General features: G+C 35.6%; 1 protein-coding gene across 8 annotated transcripts in view; it reads right to left on the bottom strand.

The window, feature by feature from the left end:
• The window catches only part of NCOA1 (nuclear receptor coactivator 1), a 246,093-nt gene that overhangs the window by 80,025 nt on the left and 152,850 nt on the right, over positions 1-13,218 (bottom strand). For all 8 annotated transcript variants that reach the window (XM_027621455.2, XM_027621452.2, XM_027621454.2 and 5 more), the window contains 2 exons: positions 7,736-7,902; positions 1,489-1,586 (listed from right to left, as the gene is read on the bottom strand). In XM_027621455.2, the coding sequence (XP_027477256.2) occupies positions 1,489-1,586; positions 7,736-7,902 (265 nt within the window). The remainder of the gene's footprint in view (positions 1-1,488; positions 1,587-7,735; positions 7,903-13,218) is intronic.

The following is a 13,218-nucleotide window of genomic DNA, read 5'->3' as shown; positions in this document are numbered from 1 at the left end:
TGTTACAACACTGTTTCCAAAATATAGTCATGTGCCACGCAATCAATTTAATAGATTATGAAAAGGATACAATAAAAACCATCAGACTCTATCACATGTGGTTAGCTCTCCCCTCCCAGTTACAACGTGCGTGCATGCGCTCGCATGGTAGTCATTTCTATCCAGTTTCAATGGCCTATGTCTTTTATATTTTACAATTCTACAAAATACGTGCCCATTCCCTTAATGATAATCATCAAGACCGATACCATAAGTAACAAAAGTGCTTGTGTCACATGGAGGGAAAATGAAGAACTTGGATTTTGAGGGGGAACTGCTACTAGGAGAGGAAAAAATACATAGCAGCCTGTGAAAAATACAGGAACAGAGTATGTGAAGAGGTGAGAGCAAGAAGTACGTATTTAGGTGTCATCCCCACAGAGATGAAAGGTAAAGCAAAGAGCAGACAAGAAATTTCTGGGGCTGGAAAATCAAGAACTGGAATTCTCAGAATATTCTCGTATTAGCAGTGCTGGCAGAGGGAATTATGGATAATAATAAAAAAAACAGAGGAATAAGTTGGGATAATAGGAAAAAATGCATAAGGGAGTTAGAAAATAAAGAGACCTGTACATGTCTGAGTTGTTAGAAAGACTTCACCAGAAAGGAGGGCCTTCAAGTAGGACAAGAAAAGGAGAATTTATTATATACACAAAATATATTAAAAATATGTAAGCGTGTGTATATATATATATTTATATACGTATGTATACACATATACACATACATATAGGTGTACAAATGAAACTAGGCCTAGAGACAGAAAGGCATACTCTGCAGGAATGTGTCCAGACACACGTGTTCTTAAACATTCATGTATGAGAGGGAGCACTTAAGGTGATGAGCCTGCTTGGAAACAAACCATCTGCGTTGAGAACAGAGGGAGTGAGGATTAGATACGAAAAGCTGAGGAGAAAATTACACAGTAATTACAAAATAATTCAAGTTTAAAAGTTCTTCATTTTAAAAAAGTTTGGTAGAGGGTTGTTAAAATAGTAAGTTTTCTGACAGTGTTCACATAAACAATTAAAAATTTTAGGAAACTTTTCAGAAAAACTAATACTGCAATAAAGTGAGGCATCCCTTACTCAAAAGTGAAATTCTATCACAGACAAATAGATAGCACTAGTGAGCTAAATAATTCTAATGTTTTATAATCCCGATGAGTCCCAACCTCCCCAGAAATAAATGGCAGTCATCCAGTAGGTTTCAGTTTTCCATCTGACTATATAGAATGCCTTCATGAAAGTCCTATTTATCAATCACATTTAATTCTGAAATAGCCACAACTGTCAAAACAGGTTACAAAATAAAATAATTATTAAAGGTTTTCTTAAAACTTACTTTGTTTTATAATTTATTAATTGGAAGACATAAAAGAAAAAGAAAAAAACAAATTGGCTTAGACCAAAGATTTTGATCACTTTGTTACTCAGTGAAACCAGCTACCTCCAACAGAAGAGGTCCCAGGGATTCCTTTTCTATGACTCCCTGACTGCTGGACGAGATATCTGACTTCTGCACTTCATCATCAGTTGTGGATTTCTCTATAATAAAGAAACAAAAAGTCATACATCCAAAAAGGGCGCATTTCCATGATGGCAAGTTTGAAGACACAGATTCACCTGATTTAAGATTCAAATAATACTTATCTATTATCTAGGTGATATTTATTAATACTATTGTTTAATCTTAATTATACTCATTTTATGGATGACAAAATTGAGGGTCACAAAGGTTGAGTAATGTGTCTCAAATCATATAACTAATAAGTGGCAGCAGGAGAATTTGAATTCTGACCTATTAAGTCCAGTGTTCCAACAATGGGAAAAACGGTATAAGTATACAGCCTGTTGAAAGAGTCTACACTGAAAGTTTTTAAGAAATGACTAAATTGTAGAAGAATGATGATTTCCTCCATTTTTCTTTATCCTTTTCTGATTTGATCAATTGCCACTGAATAAAGAGTGAACAAACGCTTTTTCCTTTTGTAAGCCTGCATGAATTAGCTAACCTTTCACATTCACGTCATGGCGATCTGATTGATAAACCCGTAACCGCTAAATGATCTGGAGTTCTTTTGTGCAGTGATGTTGGAACAGCCATCCATCATCTTAAAGCAGCACCGTAATTAAATACGTTTCCAATCTGTCAAACTAGTTAGTTCGTCAGCCCAAAACCGAATGTGGTATTATTGAATATAGACACTCATTTTCTTCACTTTAAAATACGAACTATTCCATACATTCCAAAAAAATACAGAAAGTGACATAGCATACATTCACATAGCCATCGTTCATTTTTCACAGATGTTAACATTTGGTTCAGGTCCTTCCTTTTTAAAAAATGAAATGCTGCACATAGAACTAATGCTCTGCCACCATTCTTCCTCTGTCCCTTTTCAGAACTAATCAGTATTCTGAGATCAGCCTAATAATTTCTAAGTCTGTTTTTATTATTTAAGTACACATGTATGATTTCATGAACAATATATTACTGTTTTGTATTTTCAAGTTTACATAAATATATAGAGACTTTTCCAACTTACTTTTGCCATTCAATATTATGTTTGAGATTTAAGCACATTGATATAGATTTGATTCATTCATTCGAACTGGGATATAGTATTATGTCATATAAATAACTCACAGTTAGACTTCCTAGTCCACTACTGACAAACCTTTGACCACCACATACAGTGTTGTAGTAAACTATTTTCAGTATTTCCTTTTTTGTACATGTTGTGACAGTTTCTTTAGGGTAAATAGTAAAAGTGAAGTTGATCATATAGGGTCTATGCATTTTTGACATTATTAAGTTTGGGGCACCTGGGTGGCTCAGTTGGTTAAGTGTCTGCCTTCAGCTCAGGTCATGATCCCAGGGTCCTGGGATCGAGCCCTGTGTCAGGCTCCTTGTTCAGCAGGGACCCCGCTTCTCCCTCTCCCTCTGCCCTCCCACCCTCCACTCGTGCTCTCTTGCATTCACTCTCTCTCAAATAAATAAATAAATATCTTTTTTTAAAAAAAAGTACTAAGTTTGACAGACTGCTCTCTAAAGAGAATGTACCACTAGCAATGTCCAAATGTTTTTGTTTTTCTGCATCCTCACTGGCAACTGATGTCACAATTTCTTTTTTTTTTATTTTTGTGAATCTAATAGGTGTAAAATGTCATCTCATATAGTATATTGTAATAACAGCTTTACTGAGCTACAATTCACATAGCATACCATTCATGCATTTAAAGCATAAAATTCAATGATTTTTAGTATATTCACAGAGTTGTGCAACCACCATCACAATAAATTTTAGAACATACTCATCACCCAAAAAAGAAAGCCCGGGCCTTTAGCAGTCACTACCCATTTTCCCAATACTCCCAAGCCCCAGGCAACCACCAATCTACTTTGTTTCTATGGATTTGCCTATTCTGATCATTTTATATAAATGGAATCACACAATGTGTGGTTCTTTGTGGCTGGCTTCTTTTGCTTAGCATGTTTTCAAGGTTCATCCATACTGAAGCATTTGTCAGTAGTTAATTCCTTTTTGTTGCCAAATAATATTCCATTGTGTAAGTATATCTCATTTTACTTACCCATTGATCAGCTGATAGATATATGGGTTGTTTCCACTTTTCAGCTATTTATGAACAATGATGTTATGAACATGTGTGTGCAAGTTTTCGTGTGGACCTATGTTTTCATTCGTCTCAGGTATATATCTACAAATGGAATTGCTGGATGATATGGTAACTCTATGTTTAACATTTTGGGGAACTACTGGACTGTTTTCCAAAGTGGCTGCACAATTTTATTCTACATTCTTACCAGCAGCGTATGGGGGTTCCAGTTTCTCCCATCCTTACCAACACCTGTTATCTGTTTCTTTGATTACAGCCATCCTAATATCTCATTGTGGTTTTGATTTGCATTTCTCTGATGGCTAATGATATTGAACATATTTTTCCTGTGCTTATTAGTCATTTATATGTCTTTGGAAAATGTCTACTCAGAGCCTTTGCCCATTTTTTAATTGGATTATTTATCTTTTTATTATTATGGTATAAAAGTTTCTCATTTAGTTCTAAGATGTACTTCCTTCATCAATTCGTATGTTTATGACATTAAGACAGGCTTTTGTTTTTAAACATTAGTTTGCAAAAAAACATAAACTATCAAGTTCAAGTAAATTAAATAACTGTGTGAGAAGCACAACATCTAAAGTTTTAGGCAAATCATAAGGCAGGAGTGGCTATGGGACCTACTTTCTGGCTTAAGAAATGTGAACAGAAATGACATGCAATTTCTGGGTCTTATCCTTAAAAGGAAAGAAGCATGTCTTCCCATTTTCTTCTTCCCCCTTCCTGTCAGCTGGGATGTAGACAGCTGAGCCATGTCTGACCACCGAGGTGATGGCAATACACTAGCAATGGCACAGCAAAAAAGACGGAAGGAATCCCAGCCTCTGACACATACCTAGACTATCTTGTTAGAGCCACTGTACTTTGGGCCTCTTGTTACAGTAGCCTAGCCTATATGCTAACTAATACATTCTGTATTTCTCAATGACATGTTTATTTGCTATATCTTGATTATATCCACGACAGACATTACTGACATGCTATCATGAAAAGTAAGACTTGAACTTACTTACATCAACCTTCTACATACACATTTCTCCCTCCTTCCATCCTCCTCATATAGTTACAACAATTTTTAGAGCAATCAGTATTTAATGTCTATGTTACTATGGCTACATAAATATACTTCACAAATAAGCCAAGGTGTGTGCTATAATTTATGTTTCTTATATTTTGTGATTTAGTTTTGTTTAGTTTAATTCATCTCTAAACTATCCCCAAGAGCTGAAAAATTCCTCTCAATTTGGTCAGTCATCAGATACTCTGTTCCGTTCTTTTTTCTATGGAAATATACCTCTGGAAAACCCCTATCCACCTGCTCCAGCTAGGACTGGCTACGTTTTTAGGTTGATGCACAACTGTAATCCTGGGTCTCCTTCTACCTTTCCTATGTTAAGACTCCATGGTTTCCCTGGATTAAGATCTTATGCCTTTCTTTCTTGGTTTACTACCTTGGTTTTGATAGGTATTTCTGAAAAAAGGTAACTTTTCAACTAAGGCTCTGAATGTCTGAAAATGTCTTTATTCTGCACCCATACTTCATTTGGATGCACACAGAATTCCAGGTTTAGAATTCTCATTTTTTAGTACTGTTATTCAGAAATCTGGATACATTCTGAATCTAGTGTGTGCCCATTTTTTTTCTCTCTCGTTTTTTTTTCTCTAGTGTCTGAAAATTGTGCATTGGTGTGTTTTTCTTTTCCTTTCTTTTTTATTCACTATGAGTGCTTTTAATCTGGAAACCCACATCTCTCTAATTCTGAAAAGTATGCTGTTTTGTTTTTGTATTATTACTCTTATAATTTCCTCCCTTCTATTTGGTTTGTTCTCTATCTCTGGAATTAATCATATGACTGCTTATCTTTTTATTTTACTTTCTAAGGGATTTCCTCACATTATCTTTCAACCCTTCATCTATTTTTTCAATAAATACTCACAGAAAGTCTACTATGTAGCCAGGACCCATTTTAGGTACTGAGGACATAACGATGAACAAACAAAAATCCTTGCCCTCATGGAGCTCTAGTAGGAGTAGGCAGACAATAAACAAATAACACATGTAATATGTTAAATGCAAAAACACTGTGGGGAAAATAAAGAAGCTATAGAGGGGGGTGTGTGTGTATTAGATAGGATAGTTATGGACACGTTCATTGAGAAGAAATATTTAAACAAAGACTTAAAAGGGATGAGGGAGTGAGCCTTGTATATATCTGGGAAAGAACATTCCAGACAAAGGGAATAGAAAGTGCAAATACCTGAGGCAGAGAGTGCCCAAAATGGTTAGGCAGAGGGTATGAGTAGGCAAAGAGTAGAAAACAAGGTAAAGAGGTAAAGTTTATTTCAGCTATCCTGATTTAAGTACCAAAACTTATTTGGTGTCTTGAATGTTTTATAGCATCTTATTATCATTTCATAGATGAAATATCTTCCTTTTTGTCTCTAAGGGACTGTTGGATGGTGTTAAGTTTTCTTCTGCTCCCTGCATTGTCTCTGCTTTCTCTGAGTTCCTATTTTTTCAATCTGCTTGATTTCTGCCTTTCCTTTTTCTGTTTCCTTGATTACAGCCTTTCCTCAAATATCTGGATTTTTATTCATATTAAAGAGTGAGGTACTAAAATGCTGACTGGCAGCTCTGTGAATAGAGGGGGCAAGATAGAGAATGGATTTTTGTCTTCCCAACGGTCAGTGTCTATGTGTCCTTTCCTCTGGACTGCTCAGTGTGCCCAGAAGAGTCCTCCCACCTCTGACTTAGGGAATGTGAGTCAGGCTGTCAGGGTTTGAGACCAAACAGCAAGGAGACATATAGCCTCTTACTGGCTCTCCCCTTTGCAGACTTAAAAATACCAGCTTCTCCCCTCTGCTCAATCGGCTGTCACTAGACTGACTACTTTCCAGCTTATAAAATCTTAAAATCCTATCACTTTAATCATTATAAATATATTTGTTTATAATCTTTTCACATTGCTATTCTTAATCTGAACTTCTTTTGGGTCTATTCCTTCTGTTATTTGTGCTCCTATTTACTTAGATTATTTCCTCGTACGTTATATAAATTTTTAGCATAAAATCACCCTGAGAAGCACTTTTTCTTTGGGAATGCCTTGGGGCCAGGTGTGGGAGCTTTCCTCCAAAGTGCTTTGCCTTTGTATCTACTTTAATTCTTTGCCAGGGGTTTTGTGGTGTGGGGTCCTCAGTAAATATGGATAGTATAAATGAAAATCATAAAAAAAAAAAAATCAGGATCTTCTTATAGGAGACTGTTCCCCATGCCCAGAGCCCAGGCAGAGACCAGCTTATTATTCAGACGGAGGGATTTTCCTATAACTGAGCTACTGTCTTTCAACACTATGCCAGAGCTTCAGGTCTGACACCACAACTTATGTCTCTTGACTCAATCCCCTAGGATACTAGGTTCCATAACCTCCCAAGGCAACAAGTGTTCAAGTTAAATTAATAAGCCTTGTTGTTGTAACAAGAAGGCTCTCAGATTCACTTTTTTTTTTTTTTTAAGATTTTATTTATTTGACAGAGAGAGACACAGCGAGAGAGGGAACACAAGCAGGGGGAGTGGGAGAGGGAGAAGCAGGCTTCCCACGGAGCAGGGAGCCCGATGCAGGGCTTGATCCCAGGACCCTGGGATCATGACCTGAGCCGAAGGCAGATGCTTAATGACTGAGCCACCCAGGTGCCCCTCAGATTCACTTTCTAAAATAAAGACCATCTAGGGGTGCCTGGGTGCTCAGCCGTTAAGCGTCTGCCTTCAGCTCAGGTCATGATCCCCAAGTCCTGGGATCGAGCCCCACAACGGGCTCCCTGCTAGGCGGGAAGCCTGCTTCTCCCTCTCCCACTCCCCCTGCTTGTGTTCCCTCTCTCGCTGTCTCTCTCTCTGTCAAATACATAAATAAAATCTTTAAAAAAAATAAAGACCATCTAAACAAAAATGTTTAATAAAATTATGAAATTCAATGCAACTTCTTAATAAAAAAATAAAAGTCACATATTATGAAAGTCTTCATAACAAAGCACACAGCTATGGGTTTTGTTTTGTTTACCTTGTTCCATTCTTTTCATTAGCTGTATCTGATCGACTGTCTTCTTCAAAATCTTGCATTTGTCTGGCTTTACACTCAAACTGTCAATGTCACTGATGTTGGCAGACAGTAACTCAGCTAGCTCTTCTAAATACTTATTTTCTTGCTCCCTGCGCCTCTTTTCAGTGCTGTTACACAAAGAAAAACCAGTTAGTGTACATTTCTACCACCATACGTCCCCTCTGTTCAAGTACTTAATATTTACATACTTAGAGAGATCCGTAATTTTACCCAGAATATAAAATCAGATTTGAAAACAATCTAAATTCACATCTGAAAAACAGGTACTACAAAATACCAAAGTACAGAAAACAATTCTGGTCAAAATACATAAAAAGAATGACTACCATCACAGATATATTTCTTCAATGATGTAAATACATCAACTATTTCAAATAGCCAATGAATGTTAGATATTAAAAGGAAGCAGACAGTACATATACAAGTTGCATTTGGAATTTATTTTACATTCTAAATAATAACTCCTTGAAATAGAAAATATGAATTTTCAAATTTTCAAACAACTTTGTTATAAATTAAGCAGTGGAGACTATACTATAGTATAAGTTATACTATACTATATACTATATACTATACAAATAAGTTATACTTGGAAATCTAATAAACTTTCTTAATTTTTTTGCTACTGAAAGAAATCTGATAAACTCTTAATTCTTATAATGATTAGACCATTAGTTGGTCCTCATCAGAAAGAAAAGAGTATCCATCCAAAAAGTAAAATAAGAAGAATAAAAAATCAATAATTAGAGACAAAGGTACAGAGAACAAGGTCTTTCGTATACAACTTTGTTCTAAAAAACAGAAAAGACATCTATTTATAAGTTCTTATAAATGTAATAAATAAAATAAATTATGATATATCTTGAAGCAAAATAATGAGAACAAAGGATAGTAGTGCAAACAGTTAGCACTTTATATTCATTCAAATGTAATGAATGAATATTGTTCACTTTTGTTTTCCAGTCTTTACTTCTGGTTTAATTAGCCAAATCATCAGGCAACTTGCTTTATGTAATACATACAAAGATAGTGAAATATTACTTTGAAATGAATTTTTCCATTATCAAATCAACATAATAAGAAAGACTGGTCACAAATAGCTCTTTGTTTTATAAGCAGCAATCAAAATCATCTGGTATAATGGCAGAAAAGTGGTAGGAAAAAAAGAGGTGAAAAGAGGGAAAGATCAGTTGCTTTTTAAAAAGCTTATAATTGGCAACAATTAAAATACCACTTACTTTTCATAATAAAAAAACTGTAAAAGCAATAGCATTTCCATAACAACACAGTAAGTTGAAAAGAACAAAGTCAACCAATCAACTGTTATTTAACTATGTAAAACAAAATACTACAAAATAGTACACATCCCAAAACAAAACCAAATTATAAAACTATAATAATCACATTGTGTTTATCTTTAAAACCTTTCATTAGAGTTATTAGTCTCATTTTACTTAGTAAAATTTTATCTTACAGTTTCTGCAGAGAGTACATGTAGTAAGATATTTTGACAAACTTCACACCAAGGCATCGAAAACATGAAGAAAATAAGTAACACACATTTTGATATATGCAAGGTTTCAGAGAACTCCATCTCTGCAACTTGATAGTGTTTTAGAGGACATGTGATTTTACCCTAGAGAAACTCATTCATACCGGACTTATTTTGTAGATTCAGTCTAAAGTATGATTTGTTTAAATCTAGGGGTCTAAATTCCAACATGAGTAAATTGGATTCATGTGGTAGAACTACCAAATCTGTTTTTGACATTAAATTTTATGTAAAACTGAAGTGCCTGACACTACTGCAGAGTAAAAGAAAGTGACAGAATCCAGGATAGTCAGGGAGGTGACAGAGGAAGCAAGAGGCTAAAAGTAATGAAATGCTGAGGTGTCTATAAAATGACTTAAGAATGAGACTAGGAAAATCACCATGAAATGACGTAACTAATAAGCAAGGACAGAAAATGAGAGCAGATATATTCAAATAAAGTCAAAACTGAAGAAGGGGCGGATGTGACAAAAAAAATTCTACTTTAATAGAAAAGAAGGCTTCCTGTATTACTCTGGGCCCTTACATTTCTCCTCACCAGCCCAATGGATTTCCATTGATACTGCACACATGCTGGTTAATAATGCTATGAATTAACTCCTCATGTATCTTTTGTCTTCAACTTACTAGCTTTTTCAACAAATGCTCCTCTGCTTATTACGTGCCAGATAACTGTGTACTATGTCCTGGGGACCCAGTGGTAAATTAGAAGTAGTCCCAATTAGGGTGAGAATAAAGAAAAGGAGCCATTACAGTGACAAAGACTGTAATACTATAGAGGCTCACAGAAATTGCGCCTAGACCTAGAGAACAAGGTGTCTAAACCTAGTGGTAGAGGGGGGTTGGTTTCAGGCTGGGGGAGGCAGACAAACACACCCAGCTTTTTCAGAGGTATAAAACAGGGATGAAAATGTCAAGTAAAAGGACCTAGAAGTAGTTCAGTATGGCTGAACTATAAATAAGAAACAAAAGGGCAAGAGATGAGGTCCAGGCTTGATCATGAGGGCTCTTGCATACATCAAGATAAAAAGCACAGTACACTGCTTAAAAGCACAAGTTCAAACTTCTCAGTCATTTATTAGCTATGTAGTGCTGGGCAAGTTATTTAACAGCAATTTAACTTCTCCAAGCTTCAATTTCTTTATCTGTAAAACAGGGATGATGACATTATCCCCAGAATTTTGTGAGGATTAAAAAAGATGATACATGTAAAAAGCTTGGCAGAGTTCCTGGCTATTAGTTCAATAAATGTTATCTAGCATCATCATTTTGGCTATGAACATTTATTTTCAGGGTAAGAGGAAGCCCAGAAGGGTTTCAGAAGAAGAATGCATGGCATGACCCGATCTGTAAGCTCCCTGAAGATAGAAACATGTTTCACTTCACTTATATCCTTAGTAACATTATGCACACCATGCTGGTTGAATAGTAGGCACTGAATAAAACACTTGTTGAGCTGAATTAGAAATGTTACACAAGCACAAGGCACAGCTACCCACCATTTTGAGACCAGCATTCTCCAGTAGAGTTAAGGAATGGAGAAGAGGTAATAGGAAGAGATATGAGACATCTCACCCCACCAAACAATTACTAAGAAACTCTGTCAGGGCTCTGGTGGACAGGGCTGGCAATACCCTGAAGTCTAACATATGCTCTTTATGATTAATGAGCTCACAATCTAGAGAAAGCGGATGATAACAAAGCCAAAAGAAACATGACAAGGTGGTATTCATGCTCAATCAGTTTCAAAATCACAAAGTTCTGGTTTACCATATCAAAAATATCAACTGAAACTAAAGCCCACTTATAAACCTGAAGGAGGGAATGTTCTCAAATATTTTGAAAGCAAACATACAAAGATAAGGATTATCCTTACAAACATATAAGGATCATCTTCAAAACACCTAAGAAGAGAAAAATATTAAATTTTTGATATTTGTAATAACATGATTACGTATGTACAAAAAAATCAAAGACCTGCAGATAAACCATAAAACAAATAAGAAAGTTCAGAACAATGGATGCACATGCACACGAGACCAGTAATCCCAAATCATTAGTATTCCTATATATTAAAAATTGCCAATTAGAAGGTGCAACAGACAAATGATCCCATTTCTAAAAGCAATAAAAAATTCTGTGGTGCCCAGGAATACATCTAACTAAAGATGAGGTAGTTGTTTAAAGGGGAAATGTATAAACTATTACTAACAGTGAAGACTTGAATAAGTGAACCACCTTTATATTTATAAATAAGAACACTCCAGAATCTAGAGTCTAGAAAATGAAAATGTCTTTCTCCCCCAACTTAATCTATAAAAGTAAATGAAATTCTAATCCAAATCCCAGGAGTATTTTTTTCCAGGGGAAACTTACGAAAGTTAAAGGGACAAGAAGAGGGAAAACAATATTGAAAAATGACAAGGAAGAAGGACTTGCCCCTTCAGAGATCACGGTGATTGTCATAAGAAAGTTCAGACCCAGATCCCTATCTTTTCAGGAACTCGATCTATGATAAAGGTAACAGCACAAAAGCAGGGAAAGGATAGGGTCATAACCACTTTTGTTCTACATGGGAAAAAATAAAATTATATCACACACAAAAATAAATTCCAGATTAATTAAAACTCTACATATGTATTAGAGGAAAATACGTAAAGATACAGTTAAGGCCTTGAAGTAGAGGGGAAAAATTCTTTAACAAGATCCCCCAAGAGCTTGACACATGAAAACGGAAGGTTCCAACCTACAACAACAGATTTCAAAAACAGAGTTAAACAGACTTGGGAGAAGATACTTGCATCAAATATAAGCAAAAAAGGGTAGTACCTAGAAAATTAAAAATAACTCTTACAAACAAAAGGAAAAGGAAAAACACCCTAGCAGGAATATGGGCAAAAGATACAACCAGGAAATTCACTGAAGAGGAAAAGAAAAATCATGATCAATTAATCTAGTGATTGGTTAAATATACTTAAAACTGAAACCCCACACTCATCAGATTGGCAAAGAGCTAAAGTGAGGAGAGAATAGTGTAAGGATGTGAGAAAAAAGAACTCTCAATGCTTCTTATTTGAAGAGCAATGTGGTAGTGACCCAGTTAACATAAAAATGTACACAGATCCTCGGGATGCCTGGGTGGCTCAGTCGGTTAAGCGTCTGCCTTCGGCTCAGGTCATGATCCCAGGGTCCTGGGATCAAGTCCCACATCGGGCTCCCTGCTCAGCAGGAGGCCTGCTTCTCCCTCTGCCTGCTGCTCCCCCTGCTTGTGCTCTCTCTCTCTCTCTCTCTCTGGCAAATAAATAAAATCTTAAAAAAAAAAATGTACACAGATCCTAAAGGAACTCTTATGTATAAAGTAGGAGATATGTATGAGGGTGTTCGCTGCAGTGCTAGCGGTAAGAGTGAAAATTTCTAACAAAAAGGTTGTTTATCTAGAGGGAATGTCTCTCTGTAGAGAAAGGGATCTTTCCAAATGGGGTACATTCCTGTAACACAATATTTCATCAAAAATTGTATTACAGTCAACAACATTGTGTTACAAACTTCAAAGTTGCTAGAGACTAGTTCTTAATTGTTCTCACCACAAAGAAGACTTAATAATTGTGGGAGGTGGTAGAGGTGTTAGCTAACACTATACATATGGTAATGTATAAATGTATCAAACCAACACATTGTACGTCTTAAACTTACACAATGTTATATGTCAATTGTATGTCAGTAATAATAAAAAAATAACTAAAAAAATGATAGGACTGAATCTACATGTATTTATCTCTCAAGATGTATGCTGAAAAGAGCATATTATAGAAAAATATATACAGTATACAGCATTGTACAATATATATTTATAAACAATCTATATTACTCA

This window comes from Zalophus californianus, chromosome 8 (genome assembly GCF_009762305.2).
Source record: "Zalophus californianus isolate mZalCal1 chromosome 8, mZalCal1.pri.v2, whole genome shotgun sequence".
NCBI classification, from domain to species: Eukaryota; Metazoa; Chordata; class Mammalia; order Carnivora; family Otariidae; genus Zalophus; species Zalophus californianus.
This window is presented reverse-complemented; position numbering and strand designations above follow the sequence as displayed.